Here is a 17,176-nt window from a genome sequence, read left to right as displayed (position 1 = left end):
CACCGCCGCCCGCGCGCACACACTTGGTCTCCCCGGGAGCACACCCGCAAGGGGCGCGCGCACTCGCCGCACGCACGCAGGGGAGTGGAGGTGGCGGAGGAAGGAAGGAACTGACGGCTACTGACAGACAGACCGCCTAGGCTGGGGGAAGGGGAGGAGAGGCCCGGGAACCTGAGGCTGGGCGGGAGAGGGCGCGGAGGCCAGAACGCAGAAAGGCGCAAAGGAGACTCGGAAAAGAGGACAACGGATGAGATGTCAAGGGCTGGCGAGGATGCGCCGGCTACTCCAGAGGTGGGGACTCTCCCAACCCCTAGTCTGGGGGTGCAGGGGGCAGTCCTTAAATTGAACCCATGGAACATGGGGCATCACTTGCCCAGTTGTGCCCAAGCGGAGGACCCTTAGGGGCCCCATGAAAGGCTTGGATATAGGGGGCCTCGGACCAAAGGCTCCCCGGGCTACCTCAAGGTAGAGGGTCCTGGTTCTCGGGCTGGGTGGGGCACTCGCTCACCTGCTACGGTGTACCTATCCAGGTAGTTGAGCACGTTGCCCAAGCTGAGGATGGCGGCGGCTGCTCCCCGTCCGCGGCCCAAGCTGGCTGGTTTGGGCTGCTGAGCGCCGGGGCCCTTGCCAGCGGCTGCACTGCTTGGGGTGCTGGGGGTGCTGGGGGGTCCGGACGGGGCCCGCCTCACGCTGCCCGACAGCGTTTGCACTTCATCGTCTGCAGCCGCGACTCCAGCGGCGCTCGCTGCCCGCGCCCCACAGCAACCGCCACCGCCAGCCCCTCGCTGCGCCCCCCGGCGCCGGCGCCGCCGCTCCGCGTCCGCCTCCTCCTCCTCCGCGCCGCCCGCCGCCGCCGAGGCGCATTCCAGGCACATCATGCCGGCCGGGATCGGGGCGGCGGGGGGCGCGGGGGACGCGGAGCCCAGCTTGGGCCCACTCAGTGCGTGCGTGCGCCCCGGAGCCGCCGCTGCACCATCCCGGCCGGGCCCCGTCGGCTCCTGCGCTCCGGCCCGGCTGCGGCTCTGCCACGGTTTCAACGAGACAAGCCGCTGTCGCCGCTGAGACACTGACAGCTGCGGCCCGGCCCCGCCCACCAAGGTAGCGCCCAATCAGCCCCGGGCTCGGGCCAGAGCCCCGCCCCGCACGTGCTGCCCCGGGGGGCAGGGGGGAGCCAGGCCGCAGAGCCCCTCCCGCCCGACGGGGGCGCAGTCACTCCGGAGCCGAGTGGCCGCGGAGGGTGGCAAGGGCCCGGACGGGTTTGGGGGAGCTACGGAGCTGGGAGTAGCATGCGGGGAGCCGGACTCCCCAGCACCCTCTCAGTGCCCTCCCTCCCCATTCCCTACCGTGGCGGAGACTCTGGGAGAAAGCTGAAGGCTCGAGCTCAGGGCATGTGGACATCCTGGAGAGAGGGTCTCAGTTAAGTCAGGGGCGCCGGTAGGAGAGCCCGTGGCCGCTCCAGCAGCTACTCATCCGCCATGATTTAGTTCAGGGAGGGCTGCATAAGAATCAAGTAGCTTGACTGTGGGGGCTTGGTCCAGGACTCAGGCCTCCACCAGGCACAGAAGGCTATGTCGCCCACCTCCCCAGGGAAACACAGATCCAGCCCCCAATCTTCCCCTGGGCCTATTCCTGTGTGCGCACCAAGGACCTACCCCTGCCTCACAGAGAGGCACCCTCTGGCAGGGAGAGCCAGGGCTGCAACTGGGACCCACCCGAAACAGGGCATTAAAAAGGGGCCTTCTCTCCTGAGGGCACACCAACTGTAAGCATCAGACTTCCAGCTGTGCACTGGGGAAGGGACAATAGCCCTGAACAGGAGATAGGAGGTTGGGTCATAGTGCAGTGGCATGACCATGGACAAGATCCCTAACACTCTCTGGGTCTCAGTTTCTCTCTGTGTGGGAACCAAGGAGAATACGATTCAGATGATCCAAAAGTCAATGCATGCTCACTCCCTGTTGGGGAAGAGGGAAGCCCTGTGTCCTGAGGAGAGTGGCTGTGTAGCTTCTGTATTCAGGGACTCAGTCTCCACTCTCACCCATCTCAAAGATGCTGTGGTTCTAGGAAACCCCACCCCACCACCACCAATTAATTTGTTTGAGCCTTTGATTGAAATGAAGATACCGTACAAAGTGCTGAGGACAGAATGTTAGAACTAGACACCAGGAAACCAGAATTATTCCGTGTTTCACACACGTCCCAGGGCCCAGCTAGCTGCTGTCAGGGTTGGCCCTGACCCAGGTTGGTGTGATAACACTGGCCTGGGCTAGGAGCTCAGTTCCCACTTCAGGCTGCTCCAGATCCCACGTCCATCGGCAGGTGTATCTCGAGAAGGTGTCGGCCACAGTGAGTCACGGCATAGCCAAAGGGTGACGCAGCACAAGGCACTCCCCTCCCACTCCCGCCCCACTGTCTCTTGTGAGCACAGTTAATCCCCAAGCTGGTGTTTCTTGGCGCCTTCGAGGTGTATTTTAAATTCTGTGAAGTGACTAAAAATATGCTTCGTCGTGTTGGGTATGAATGACTGTGACGGGAGGGTTAGGAAAACAGATTTCATTCTGAAAGTTGCCTTGCTGCCTCTTTGCAGCTTGCTGGGTGCAGGCCTGAAAAGCTAGATGGGGGAAGTTCCATTGGGTGGCCCAGGATGACAGGTGATTAACAGGCAAGAACAGACCTAGGAGCTCCATAGGGATGGGACTGAGCTCTGGCGATGACCTTCATAACTGTGTGATGGTGCCAGCTAGAGGACAGGGCCCAGCTGTGGGATGCAGCCAGCTGTGAAGGAGGCACAACCATGGCACTAAGCCCAAGACAGTCTAAGGAACTGTCCCCTTCCCACTCCCCAAATTCCTCATCCTTTCAGCCACAGCCCTGCCCAGGGAGGCAGTTTTAGCCCTAGACCAGAAAGGGAAACACTCCCTTTTCACAGCACTGCCTTTCCACCACTGGCTAGGCTCCAAAACAGGGGAAGATGACAGAGTTTTGAGCCTTTTAAATTTGGGGGACCTCTGAGCTGCCACCAAACAAGTCAGTCATTCCCACTCTGTGGGTTTTTCTGGGATTTTAGTTCAAAGGCACTCTCTAGAGTGGGTCCTTGAGTGGGATAAGGGGCCACCAAGGGCAGAGTGGTAGGGAGGACAATAAGCCCCTTTGAGTTGTGTGGCCCTGGGCAAGTCACCGTGGCCTCCTGAGAGCCTCAGCTAGCATCATGGGACCATCAGCTATAGAACTTGTAGGTTCTTATGTCCATCTCACCAATAAAGAAACTGAGACCCAGGGAAGAGAAGTAATCTGCCTAAGGTCACATACCTAGTAAATGCCAGGGCTTGCACTAAACCCAGGTATGTCTGCCCCCTAATCCAGTGTCTCCCCTACTGCTCCACAACGCTGCTTCTCCAGGCCAGAGCTTCCTCACCAACAGAATGGAGGCTGATCTCAACAATGCTAAAGAGCCTCCTGATATTCACTCATTAAGACCAGACCATAATTTCAAAACCAGTGGGGCACAGGACATTAGTGGCCAGTGTTCCAAGGGCAAGTATACTCGGGAAATGGTGGGATAAACATAAATAAATAGGTTTCCTTACTGAGGAACGTTTCCAGGCCTTTAACCTGAGACTGTACATTGGGAATCTCCCACAGAGAGGTATAGGCTGCCGTCTCCCCATGTGTACTTGACCACTGAACATCTTGTAAGGGGACTACAGCTTTGCAGAACACACTCTGGGAAACACTGGCTCCTCCATGGCTGCTAACTGGGAGCTCAGTCCACCTCCCCTCTGCCCATCCCCCCACCACAGGAGCATCTCCAGGGCGCAGCCTCAGTCTCCCCTCTTCTCACATGGCACACTCTCTTGGCAGCCTCTCACCCATGCTTGGGCTTTCAGCAATCATCCACATGCCCAGGATACCCAGCCTTCATCTCTAGATATTGCCTCATCTCAAGGGTCCATATGCAGTCTCCTACACACTCCCCCTGGATATCCCCCAGCACTTAAACTCAGCACACCCAAGACTGAACTCATCCTCTTTCCCCTCAACCTGCTCCCACCCGGTATCCATTACCTCTTGACAAATAGCAGCAGCATCCACATTGTCCCCAAATGGAAACCTGGGAGCCATTTGGGATTCCTTCCCTACTTCTATGGCCTGTCCATTTTTTCTCTTTAATATCTCCCCATTGCTCACAGACTTAGCTCAAATTTCTCCATGTCTCACTTCAACCCTTTTAAAACTCAACACCACCTACCCCAACATACCCCTCTGGTTTTTTCTCCATATTACTTGCCAGTAATTTTTCTAAGTCACACATGTGACCCCATCACCACCTTGCACACAACCTTTCCATGGCTCCCCACTGCCTATAGGATTAAAAATATCTAAATTGCTTAACATGATCTCCATGACCCTTTATAACCCTTCATGACCCATGCCAATCTCCAGCCTCAGATCCCACTGCCTGTCTCTCAAAATTACACTCTACCACACTGAAAATGAAGCTTCCTGAACTCACTCACAGTTACTATACTTCCTGGAGCCTAGAGGAGTGGCTGGAATTGGGGGTGTTTATCTATAGTCCCCCCTCTCCCCTTGACACAAAAGCCCTTGTCCTATTAACACAATGATGATTCAGGACCACGGAGAGCGTCACCTGGGCATCCCCCTCCCCTGGCTTTTCAGTCCTGCACTGTCTATGCTGTCTACTTAGCGCACTCCTCCCACTTATCCTTCAGAGACCCAGCACAGACATGACTTCCTTCAGGAAGCCCTCCCTGACCCACCTGAACAACTGCCATTTCCTCCTCTGGGCTCCTTAACTAACCTGGGTATCCCTCCATCACACCAAACTCACTGTGCTAATTACACTTGTACATAAGCCCACCACTCCCCTCCCCGCCACCAGCCCCACAACAGACCCTGAGCCTGGAGGGCCTATACCCTGTCTGATTCATCCCCAAGTCCAGGACAGAGGAGGTGCTCAGAGAATGTTTGTTGATTGAATGAGTAAATGACACTTAGCAGGTGCTCAGGAAATATGTGCTGATTTGCATCATGTATCTGCTGCTCTGCATGACTCAGAAGCCAGCCAAATTCCTCTCCTAGCCTCTCTGGAAAAGGCATCCTCTCCCTGATTGGCTCCACCCTCTACTAGCTTCCCTGTGCCATTTGAGTACCTTCTCCACAGGTCACCACCCACAGGTGGGAGAGAGCATCTTCGTTCTGCTCCTGCTGTTGCCAAGCCAGGGACTTGTCGGAGCCCCTCCATTCCCCAGCCTGGGCCTGCCTCATAAGCTCTGCTCAGAACGCTTTGTCTCTGCCTCCCTCTCCAGCTCTGAACAGATGGCTCTGAGTCCCCACAAATACAGAAGTTCCTGTTCTGTCATTTGAACATTTTTAATGCTTTCTGAATTATAGAACCTGGACTCAGACTATCAGAAATGAAGACTCCCTTAAAGGACATTGAGTCTGGCCTCTTCCCTGTCCCATGGAGAGGCTGCATCTGAGTGGCCTGCCCAATATCATTGTAATGGACACTGTCTTTGGTTTTGTGTGTTTCTTGGTCTTTTTTTTCTTTCATTGCTGTTTTATTTTGATGCTCAGTGTCCATTCCCCTTCATAATTGCACCCTAGTTTCCTGGTCTTAATGGAGCTATAAATCAAGGCATGGGCATAGGATCCAACTGGGCTCTCTCATCCAGGGCTTTAAATCTTGAGTAGAGTGGGAAAAGGTTAGGGAAAAATTGTCTGGAGCTCTGGCGAGGGCCCCCCAGTAAGATGACCCAGGAGCCCTGGCTCCCGAATCTCCCATCTTCCCATAGATTTTGTGAGTTCCTGGTTTGCTTCAACAAATCTCTTTCTTAAGACATCAGTCAGCTCCCACTGCACACAACCCTACAACCTTAACCAATGTGGTCTCACAGAAGGAGCACATGGAGTCATTCACCTCCCTGTGTTGGATAAAGCTTGGCTCCAAAAACCTCTGGTGCCTCCTGCAGCTGCCTTGAACCAAACAAGCTCACAGGCCCACCCAGGCATGGAGGAAAGAAGGCACTTAAGGGAAGGAAACAGACAGACTGATGTCTGGTGTTGCAGGGGGACAAGCCAGGATTGGGGGGTGATCCCCCTGATGCATGTGTTCAACCCTCCAAGCCTGAGGTTAGGGTGGAAGAAGAGTGTTATCACCAGTACCCTAGAAACACATCCTCAAATGAGATGCCCAGGCACACACACACTGACAGGCACACCTGCATACTGGGATGACACCTGGGAGCTGGAATGCAGCATGTGTCCAGGAAGAGCAATTAACACAGGAAGTGAGCAGGTCAGGTTTGAGGGCCTCGTCCTGCTCAACAGCATGTTCCCCTATCAACATTCCCAACAAGTGAGTCTAGCGTACCAGGGACTGGGACCACTCAGCAAGTGACCTTTTGGCCAGAAAAGTTTGTGTTCTACTGACCACTCCTCCTGCCTAGCCTGAATGGCCAGGCTCTCATAGACCTACACCTGTGGCCTCAGCCTGGTGAGGTCTGAGGGACCAGCCCCAGACAGGAAGAGGGTGGGGAGCTGAGTATAGCTGGGGCTTGGGTTGGTTGCAGAATAGATACTGGGCTCTCCCTCCCAGAGTCCACCAGTCTCAGAGCTCCCGCCCTGCCTCCAAACCTCCTATAAACTCCCGGCAGGGCTTTCTGTCTAGCTCAGTCTCAGAAAGCACCACCCTGCCCTGCCTGGCAACCCAAACCTCAGAGTGCGCTTGAGTCAGATGGAACTACCCTGATTACAGGATTCGGCCCCATCTGAAGCCCTCCAGTCCCAGGCAGTCTCTCCTGCCTCCTCTCCCTCCCCCGAAACACATAACCCCTTCCTCTGCGACCAACCACACCCCTCCATGATTCATCACCAGTATCTTCTGTCTCAGCCCCCTGCACCTTTGACCGATCCCTCCACCAGGAATTCCCTTCCCCACACCTTCTCTGGCTATTTACCAGCTCTTAGGCCACCTCCTCAAAGCTTCTGAGGGATGTAGGCCCCCCTTCTGCCCACAGATGTGCCTCCCTTGGCCTTGCAGAGTGTCTCCCTATTTTTTCTGGGGCTGTGAGGTCCAGGACAGGGTTGGAGTCAGATTTACTGCCCAGCACCAAAACAGGAACCCACTGATACCAATATATGTTTCTAGAACTGGCATCAGTGAGGTTTCTGATCTTTCTCCCCAGCCACTGGACTCCAGGATGGAGGAGGCAGGGTGGCTGGTGTTGAGAAGCCCTTGCCTATTTCCTGGGGGGTAAGCTTCACAGAGGTCCTCCCCAGGACTGTACGGAGGAAGATTCAGACCTTATTGCTGAGCTTCTGTGGAACTAGACCCAGCCTGTGAGAAATCACATGAGGCGTAGGTTCAAAAACCCACATTCAACACACCTCTTAAAAATATAACTGGGGCGTCCACAGCTAGGAGCGGACAGGAAGTGGCCCAGGTACACAGCCAGTGAATGCCATGGGGGACCATGACATCCTGGCTCCTGCACAGACTGGCTGCCTCCTTCTTAGGAGAAACCAAGTGTAATACCATGATTTATAATAAGAAATATATATTTGGTCTTTGTCCTGTTTCTGACACAGAGCTCCTAAAATCCTTGGAATTTCCTAGGTGATGAGGCCTGCACAGTGCCTTTTGTTTGTTAATGAGGTGACTTTTGGAATTCACCTAAGGACGGGGCTGGTTGCCAGAGAGCCAGCCACGTGATGAGAGGGTTGGAACTTTCAGTACTAAACCCCCACCAACCACCTAGGGGAGGGGAGAGGGGCTGGAAGTTGAGATCAGTCGCCAGTGGCCCATGGTTTAATCAACCATGCCTAAGTAATGAAGCCTCCATAAAATCCAGAAGGACTGGGTTGGGAGAGCTTCCGGGTTGGTGAACACATGAACATCTGGGGAGAGTGGTGCATGCAGAGAGGGCATGAAGGCTCCACGCCCTTTCCCTAGACCCTGTCCCATGCATCTCTTCCATCTGGCTGTTCCTGAGTTACAGCCTTTATAATAAACCGGTCATCTAGTGAGTAAATGGGTTTCCTGAATTCTGTGAACCGCTCTTGCAAATTAATGGAACCCAAGGAGTGGGGCGTGGGAACCTCTGAGGTTACAACCTGGACTTGTGATTGGCATCTGAAGCATAGGGCGGGGGTGGCAGGGGCAGTCTTGTAGGACTGAACCCTTAACCCGAGGAATCTGATGCTCTCTCTGGGTAGACAGTGTCAGAATTGAGTTGAACTGTAGGACACCCAGATGGTGTCAGAGAACTGCTTGGTGGTGAGGGAACGCCCCCCTCTCACCCCGTGCCCACATTATAATTGGCTATAGAACCCTTACCAAATACCCCCAGGAATCCTTTTTCTTGTAACTTCAGAGGCAGTCTGTTTCATGAGCTCCAAGTGTCAGATCGTGGGTTGAGGGGCTGGTCAGACCGGTGATGGCTGCTCCTGAGGGAGGGCTGAGACTTGGGTTGTGGGGGAGGTGTGGGCTGAGCTCAAGAGTCCAGCTCCTGGAGCTTGTCCCATCCAATGATAAGGGGCAGGGATGGAGCAAGCAAGGGTCAGGAGGTGAGCGTGAGTCTAAATCACTGCTCTGCCCACAGCTGCTGGGAGGCAAGCCCAGCCTGGCACAGCAAAGGTGGCGATCAGCGAGCGAGCAGTGATTGCCCTGCAGGGCACCGGGGGAGGGGGAGAGGCACTCATGCTCATGGCAGAAAGAACATGCCTCCCCACTGCTGCCCGCCTGGAAGCTGTTGGTTTCCTGCAGGGTCCACTGTGTGCAGCTGCTCTGAACCCAGTGGCCAAATGTGAGTTCCACAGAGCCAGCTTTCCCCATGGGCTGGGTTGGGATCAGAGCATGGGGTTGGGGTGGGGGCCAGGGTGCAGAGCACACAGGTACACGGCCATGCGAGTCCCTTGGTGTGGCTCTGGGGCAGCGGGGTCTGTGCAGGCTTGGGCACTTCTCAGAGCGGTTCCCTACATCTTGCAGCCACACCCCCACACCAGCCGGAGGAGAAACCCACCCTCAAGACTGCTGATTCAGCCCCATCTTTTGCTCAGAGGGTGAACTCACACAGAGCGGTGTCCTGTGCCCTCCTGACCCCTCAGAGTGGGGAAGCTGGGTCAGAGCAGGCGGTCCAGGGTGAGGACACCTAGACACTCACGCTGAGGAGCCCCCTTGGTTTCCAGAGCAGCAGCCCTGCATCCTTGGCCCAGACTGCCCACCTCCGCCTCTCTTGCTTCCAATCCCAGCAGAGGCACCTTGAGGCTATAAATAACAGGACTGTCTACAGGCCTATATCCATGGGCTTTGTATTGGCCATACTTTAATCGGGGCCCACAGGCAGCCAGGCTGAGGACCCCAGGCTGGAGCGGCCTCGTGCTGGGTGTAGGCACAGGCTTGGGCCTCCCACGGAGGGTGGTGACAGCTCAATTCCCAGCCCAGCCGCAGGCGCTGCCAGCTATCTAGCCGGGAGCAAAGAAGTGGCAGGTGCAGCTCGGCCAGAGTCCCAGAACCACAGCCAAAGGTGGGCAGAGGCACTGAGGCAGTGGAGGCCACCCGGAGGGATCCAGGCCAGGTGGGTGGGGCCTCCTCACTGCAGGGCAGGGGCCTCAGTGGTCCTTTGTGGAGGCACTCGTGCCAGGAAGTAGGCGTTGGCTCTCCGCGGCCTTGCCATCCATGTCCTTATTGTCCGGGGTCCCTGTGGGAGGAAGGAGCTCAGCCAGCCCCAAAGGAGGCAGAAGGTGTTTTGGGACCAGGCCTGGGCACAGACTTTCACGAAATACCCTAGCTTCCATTTTCAAAATAAATTCCAGATCTGACTCCTTGTCTCTGCCTTCAATGTCATCACCATGGTCCCAGCCCCGCTGCTCTCCCCTGATGGCTGCCAGCCTCCTATAGCCTCTTTGCTTCAACCCTGACCCCCTACAGTCTGTTCTCAACACAGCAGCCAAAGTGGTGCTTTTATGATGTAAATCAGACACCCTGGGGCTTGTCCACTGGAAACTCCATAGAAGCTCCCATCTCACTCAGAGGTAAGGCCTCAGTCCCTACATAGGCTCCCAAACTCCCCATGCTCTGGCCCCATTACTACCACCTTCGTCGTTACCACTGGCCCCTTGCTCCTGCTGCATTCACACTGGCCTCCTTGCCCTCAAACACATCAGGTACATTCCTACCTCAGGGCCTTTGCACTGGTTGTTCCCTCTGCCAGGAGCACTTGCCCCCAAATAGCTGCATGACTCACTCCCTTATCTCCTCCAAATCTTTGCTCTAAGGTCACCTGTGCAGCAAGGACCTCTCTGACCACCCTTTCAAAAATTGCAAACCTGCCCCGACCTGTTCCTCTCTCCCCACTTTCCTGCTTAACATCTCTCCATAGCACATATCACCTCCAACATCCTCTATCTTTTGCTTCTTCTGTTTGTTTCTTGTTTATTTCATTTTCATGAGGGCTTAGACTTGGCCTTCACTCCCCAGCATCTGCAACCTTGCCTGGCACATAGCAGGGGAGTGATAACTATTTTTGAATGAATAAATAAATGAAGGAACAAATGAATCAACTCGCCGGGGGCTCAGGGGGTGGCTGGTGCTCCTTGCTCCTCTGGGGTCAGCCCTGAGCCTGGTATGGGTGCAAGGGGCAGGGGTACCTGGGCCAGGCTGCTGGGCCCGGGCCTGGTCTCTCTCCAGGTACAGCGCAGTCAGCAGGAAGCAGCCGCCACCCAGGGTGATGACGAAGGCACAGCACAGGAAGCTCTGCTGGAGGCTGAGGAAGCGTTGCAGGTAGGAATCGGGGCGCCCGGCCCGCAGGGCGCTGGAAATCTGCAGAGAAGAGAAAATGGGTCTGCCAGGCCAACCAGGCCAGCCTCCAGGCCTTCCTCCAGGCCAGTTCCTCCTCTAGGCCCTCCCCATTCCCTACCCATTTAGGCCTGCCTGGAGTCACCCAATCTTACAAGTCCAGTGAGGTAGGGGCTGCCGGCATCTCCCAGGATGTGGCCCACTGTGATCTGAAGCGCCTCTGCTGTCCCCCGGCACCTGGGCACCACCACAGACTGCAAAACACAGGAGAACCAGGGGAGCTCTGCAAGTGAGGGCAGAGAGCAGGTGCCCCCTCACACCCACTCCTGTTCCCCACCTGCCACAGGCCTGCCTGGCAGGATGACAGGCTGGCAAGGGAGTCAGCAACTTCAATGCCTGAAGCACCACCACCAGGACATCAGGCCCCTCCTCGGTTCAGGAAGGTTCCCCAGTCTCCTGGGATTGAGCTGCCAGGCCCCTGATGGAGGCCACCCTTCCTGAGGGTTTGCCTGGAACCAGGGAGACCAGGCCCGCCTGTGACAACACTGATGGGGCTGGGGCGTCCCAGCTCAGAGGCCCAGGAGGTGGTAGTGTGGGCTGTAGGGTGAAACAGGTACACGGCTAGGTGTCTGCATGTGTGGGCACCTGGGTTGGGTGGTGCGGGGGCTCAGCCTCTCTCTCAGGAAGTTCAAGCCCCTCTGGGCAGAGACTAAAGGCAGCCTTGCTGGAAAGACCTACGTGGTAGGGGGTGGAAGGTTAAGAATATGAATTCCGGAGTCAGGTTGTCTGGGTTCTAATCCCACGTCCCCCACTCGCTAGCTGTGTGACTTTGGGCCAGCCACTCCACTTCCCTATGCCTCAGCCTCCTCATCCCCATACGGGGCTAATAGCACCTGCATGGAGGATTTTGTTTATTATCATTCTCCATCTGGTACCTGGAGGCTTCAGGTGGACATCAGACAGAAATAATGCCCTATGAGTCCAGGAGGCAGAATGCTTCTGGGCATTTGAATATGCTGTGCCTTCTGCCTGGCGAGCCTTCCCCTATCTGGTCCAGCTGGAGCATCCCTATTTGCCCTTCAGGACTGACTTTGGGCTCACCTCCTCCGTGAAGCCTTCCAGAGTTCAGGTGCCTACCCTGAGCTCCCACAGCCCCTGTGTGCATTCCTAGCTGAATGCACATTCCACACAGCTGGAAGGGTTCCATCTTTGTCCACCTCCCCTCACCCCTACAGCGTCTGGGCAGCAAAGCTCCTGTCTAATTTCTCCCAGGCTCCCTGGAGTACAGCAAGGCGCCAGGCACAGAGGGGACTCGCTGAGAGTCTGCCAACTAAGTAAGTCAGGTAGAACCATCTGGGACACTGGTCCCAGGAGAAACTCTGCCAGAACCCAGGGGTGCAACGAGGGACGGGTGTGGGGGGAGGAGGGGTTCAAGCAGAAGCCACATGGTCATGTGGTCCCAAAAGGGCAGCCACAGGGGAGCTTTCCACCCCAGAGTCTTATCCCCAAGGACTAGCTGTCCATAATCCAAGCCCATCAGAGAATAATAACAATGATAGTTACTGACATTTATTAAATGCTTCCTGTATGCATTTTATATATCTCCTATATATATTTTCTATATCCACTCAACCAACCCATGAGGGAGATAAGATTACAATCCACATGTTACAGATAAGGAAACCCTCCACAGAAAGGGTGAGTAACTGGCCCAGGGTCACCCAGCCAGGAAATAGCAGGGCTGAGATTTGATCCCAGGCCTTCTCCTCCAGGGTCTGACCGTTGATTACTCTGCCATTAGGAGCAAGGAGGAGCCTCTCCAGCAATATTTATGCATTTGTTATAGAATGCTTGAACAACAGCAAGGGGAACTAAGAGGACAAACTCACCCCTAGCCTCACAAGTGGGAAATTGGTAGCGAGAAGAGGGAAAAGCGCTCCTGGCAGGGGACAGGGTGAGCCAAAGTGGAGGCAGGAGCCCAGGGACTGGGAGCCGCAGGACTGGAGAGAGGAGCCTTGTGGGTGGGCAGGGCACTCCCGAGGGTGACCGGCTGGTCCTGGAGTCACTGGCACTGAGCCACTCTGTCCAGGTGATGAGAGAAACCGGGCCTCCCACTCATCACTGGGACCTGCCAACAAGCCTGAGAAGGAACTGACCACAGCTTTGCACCTTCCCCAAGTGCTTCCTTCTCACCCCATAATTATGTGATTACTCACTGGTGGTTCTGGGCAGAAGGGCAGGGCCTCCTAGAAGATGGGCCCTAAGCATCCAGAAAAGTCCATGCAGGGGCTAGGGCTGCTTGGATCCTCAGAGAGCCATCCCTTCCTCCCTTCCCAGGAACTCAGACCTGCTGGAGCCAGACCAGTCCCTGCTGCTGGTGGTGGGAGAGGCCTGTCTCCCCAAGCCAGTTCAGGGTCCCCAGGTCTCCATACAGCCGAGGGGCCAAAATTGGGCCCCCCACCAGCAGCTGGAGAGCCCAGCAGGTAATTTTAGAAGTTCAGAGGTTTTGGGTTCCCAAAACGCCAGGCTCACTCTATTCTGAGACAAAAACACCTCTGTTTTTGACTCACCCATCTTAGAAGAACTATTCCCTTTATAGCCTGGGGCATAACCAGCGCCGATCAAGGGTCTGCACAAAGTCTGAGTGGCAGCCACCAGGTGCAGACTCCCTGGCAGCCTGCCTCCCATCCCCGACTCAAGCCTCACACCCAGACACCCCTGGGAGGGTGAGACAGACAAGAGAGCAGACGGCCACCTAGGGGCAGGAGGCAGTGCGGGAAAGCATGGAGACACTGATGGAGAGAGAACGGGAGAGTGACTGACGACCACCCACCCGGGCTAGGGGATGGTTGCCAGGGGTGGTCTGAGGTGGGTCTTGGCTGTGACAGGGCCAGATCCTTTTTATTAACTGACCTAACAGGAGGCAGGGTCTTCCCAGTGCGCAAGGAGTCAGCTCCACATTGGAGGGTGTGTGAACAAGGGGAGGGACTGAGCTAGTCAGAATTTTACAAGGGGTTCACGGGCTGGGCGGCTGGCTATGCTAGACCAGCGATCTCCAGGTGCCTTCTGAGCAACATCGCCATCAGGATCCCATGGGACATTCATTAGAAATTCAGACCCCTGGAACCCAACATAGACCCAACCGAATTAGACTCCAAGGACAGAGGGCCTGGAAGCTGAGCTTGTAACAAGCTCCCCCAAACCCAGTTCTTATGCCCCATGAAGCTTGAGAATCACTGGACCAGAGAGCCCCTGAGGCCCATCCCCCAGAGAATCTGGATTCTCCTCCTTGTGGAGAAGGGGGGCAATGAGAGGAGTGTCCTTGAGGCAGGACTGACGTGGGGCCCGGGGAGTCCTCAGTGACCCCTCAGGAACACCTGTGACGCAGACACTAGCTCACTGGTCCCTGGCAGCCTGGGCGTAACTGGTAGGTCCTGTCTTTCTACCTACTGCGCACGTAAGCAAACCAAGGCCAGAGAGGTTGCTACTTAGCCACCCAGAGAGCAGCAGAGCTGGGAGTGGAAACAAGTGGGCTGTTCTAGAACCCTGGTTCTTGGGCTCTGCTGCCCTCTCACCTTCTGTGCCTCAGGAGCAAGGGCAGGTGAGCAGATGGGACCTCCCTGCACTTCCTGCCACACCAGTGTCCCCTACACACTTCCTGCCCCTGCCTGCTTCCTCCCCAGCCCCCATCCCACTCCCTGCTGGCCCCTCTCCACCCACCTCCCCTCCTGCCCCCTGGAGGCTGCTCCTGCCTCACCTCTAGAAAAGGAACACCTATGTCCTATGTGGAACCTATGTCCTGCCAGCTCCAGCTGCCATCCTCCTCAGTGCAGCTTCTTACAGGAGTTACACTCTGGGTCTCCTCGCCTCCCACCTTTCCTCACCCTGCTCTGAGCTGGCATCTGTCTGCCTCTCCACTGCACAGCCTGGGTCCCCACAGCCTGCCCCTCACCAGCATTTGACCCAAGACCACTCCCTCCCCAAGCCTTCCCCTCTCTGCCAGAGGACTGGGCTCCAGGAACTGCAGGGACTGGTCCAGCTCTGGCCACCAAAGTGTCACAAGGCCGTCCTTCACTGAGGGCCTTCGGGAAGGTGGGCAGGTGGGGGAAGGGGAGCAGAAGCTTTCCTGGGATGACAGGTCCTGGCTAAGCTATGGGGGCTGCAGGCCTCTGAGCCTGGGGAGGGGGGTGGGGAACAGCGGGTGGGCTGGATCACGTCCAGCCCGTCCCCCAGGGCAGCGCCAGTCAGCTCCGCAGCAGAATCAGATGGTTCAGACTATGGCTGACTGGCTCCCAGCCCCTCCTCTCCCCTGACCCCTGCCCCCAGCCCAGACACAGCTCTGCAAAGAGCCTGGCTCTGCCAGGTTAATCATTCTTGCAGACATAGACACTGGGGGACATGGGCGCAGTCCTCACATATCTGGGGGCTGTCATGCGGAGCAGGGGGCAGGAGCGTGGGGGACAGGCAGAGGGAGCTGGGGCAGGTTTCAGAGCACAGGCTGGGGGGGGTAGTTCATCTCCCTGTGCCTACAAGTGGGCGACGCCACTCAAGACAACGTCTGCCGGCACGATCCCATATACCGAGGGCTTTCCCTCAGGCTAGCTCGCTCACCCCGCCAGGCCGGTTGTGATTACCCCTTTTTATAGGCAAGGAAACTGAGGCCCAAGGCCATTCAGCAGGTCTGTGGCTGAGTCTGGGCTGCAGCAAGTCTCCCATCTGAAGGGAGGAAAAGAGAAGATCCACCAGCCCTGCAGCTGATACACCCATCCAGGAGTCAAAGACAGGGCAGCCCTGTCTACACTCGCTGAGCCTGGGCCGTGGGGACAGGGAAGAACATCTAGACAGAGAGTGAGCCTCCGGTCCACAGTAGTATTCAAGCAGGTCTTGTTGACTAGTTAAATGACTACCCCTCCTCACAGCCCTTTCAAACCGAGATTTCAGGATGCCAGGCTTTCTTTGGGAGATGGACGATGAGAGAGCAGAAACCTCTGACCTGCTATCAGAACCCAAGCCAGCATTCTCGGTGCTGGACAACAGGCAAAAGCTCCACACAGTTCTTCTCATTTCACCCACACAAAAATCCATGAGGTGTTTTCATCTCCATTTTCCACACACAGAAACTGAGGCTTGGAGACACAAAGTGACTCGCCTAGGCCACACACAGTAAGTGGCAGAAGCAGAGCAGAAACCCAGGCCTGTTTCCTGAATCCAGGTTCATGCCCCTTCACTAGACAGCTCTCAGCCGACTGCCAAGCTGCTCTGGTTCCCTCACGCCCAGCATTAGACCATGCCAGGCTGCCAGGAGGCAGGAGGAGGGCTCTTGGGGTCCCCCTCGGTCTGGGACCCTGCGTAATCCACAAGGGCATAGCCCTTCAGTGTTCAAAAACTTCCCCTGCATGTCTCCTAGAAGGAGGCAGGGAGGCTGGGCAGAGAGTATGTGGCTCAAGAAGGGTGGTGCTAGACTCTGAACCCAGCAGTCGTGTGATCAGGACAGCAGCCAGCCTCGCTGTAGCCTGAGCCGGCCCCTTGCCTTGCAGCCCCTGATATGGGAGCTGGGGTGGCCTGGACCCACCTGGGCTCAGTGGCCTTGAAGTCTGGCATCCCTGTCCGCACACCGAAAGCGGAGGCTGCTTACTGAGAAGGAGTATGGTCAAGAAAGAGGGAGGGAGGGAACCCTAGAGACAAAAAGCCTGGGCCCCAGTCCTGGCTCAGTGCCTTTGCATGCTGTGTGAGCTTGGTCCAGGCACCTGCCCTCTCTGAGACTCCATTTGCTCATCTACAAAATGGAAGTGATGGTCAGAGATATATGTTTGAGAGTGTCAGGGAGGCCCCTGGTCCAAGGCAGTTGTTCATTGACCTTGGTTCCCTAACCCATGGTCTCTGAAGCTCTCCCAACCTCCAGTGGCCACTCAACAGCAGAAGTCCAGCGGTGAGTCCACAGTGTTCAAGAGGCCCCAGGACCAGCCCTCCACTCCAACTGCCACACCTACCAGCAGGATGTCAGCGACCACTGCCCAGTTGCAGGATAGAAGCAGCTCCCCAAGGGCCAGGAACACCTGTGGACACAGGGCGGCCAGCGTGAGGCTTTCTGGACCTCGCGCCTACCCCTCCCCATGTTGTTTCTTCCTACCCGTGGAAAGGGAGATTCAGGCTGCACAGAGGAAGGCACTGTTGAGACTTACTGGGGTGGATGAGGTCTGGAACTATTTTCCCAGTTCCAGCAGCCGCCAGGATGGGTAGACATTCTCATGGGCAGACAGGCAGCCATGACCCAGACGGGAGTGCCAGGGACGAGCTCTCCCCCTGATGGATAGCCCCCAGGGTCCAGCCCTTGAGGTCACCCAGGGGCTGCAG

General features: G+C 56.4%; 2 protein-coding genes across 5 annotated transcripts in view; both read right to left on the bottom strand.

Moving 5' to 3' along the window:
* SPNS2 (SPNS lysolipid transporter 2, sphingosine-1-phosphate) overlaps positions 1-1,029 on the bottom strand; it is a 34,627-nt gene extending 33,598 nt beyond the window's left edge. For 2 of the 3 annotated variants that reach the window (XM_064495052.1, XM_064495053.1), the window contains exon 1: positions 509-981. In XM_064495052.1, the coding sequence (XP_064351122.1) occupies positions 509-878 (370 nt within the window). In that variant the 5' untranslated portion in view covers positions 879-981. Of the gene's footprint in view, positions 1-508 lie in introns of all 3 variants that reach the window. The other variant, XM_010987919.3, reaches the window with a different exon arrangement.
* Positions 1,030-8,927: 7,898 nt separating this feature from the next.
* The window catches only part of SPNS3 (SPNS lysolipid transporter 3, sphingosine-1-phosphate (putative)), a 43,344-nt gene continuing 35,095 nt past the window's right edge, over positions 8,928-17,176 (bottom strand). The window contains exons 9-12 of one of the 2 annotated variants that reach the window (XM_031469502.2): positions 16,813-16,878; positions 10,978-11,076; positions 10,675-10,846; positions 8,928-9,725 (exon numbers count right to left, since the gene is read on the bottom strand). In XM_031469502.2, coding sequence (XP_031325362.2) covers positions 9,637-9,725; positions 10,675-10,846; positions 10,978-11,076; positions 16,813-16,878 — 426 coding nt within the window. In that variant the 3' untranslated portion in view covers positions 8,928-9,636. The remainder of the gene's footprint in view (positions 9,726-10,674; positions 10,847-10,977; positions 11,077-16,812; positions 16,879-17,176) is intronic. The other variant, XM_031469503.2, reaches the window with a different exon arrangement.

The sequence above is a fragment of the Camelus dromedarius genome, chromosome 16 (assembly GCF_036321535.1).
Source record: "Camelus dromedarius isolate mCamDro1 chromosome 16, mCamDro1.pat, whole genome shotgun sequence".
In the NCBI taxonomy this organism is placed as follows: Eukaryota; Metazoa; Chordata; class Mammalia; order Artiodactyla; family Camelidae; genus Camelus; species Camelus dromedarius.
The sequence above is the reverse complement of the archived record's forward strand: the minus strand, read 5'-3'. Positions and strand labels throughout refer to the sequence as shown.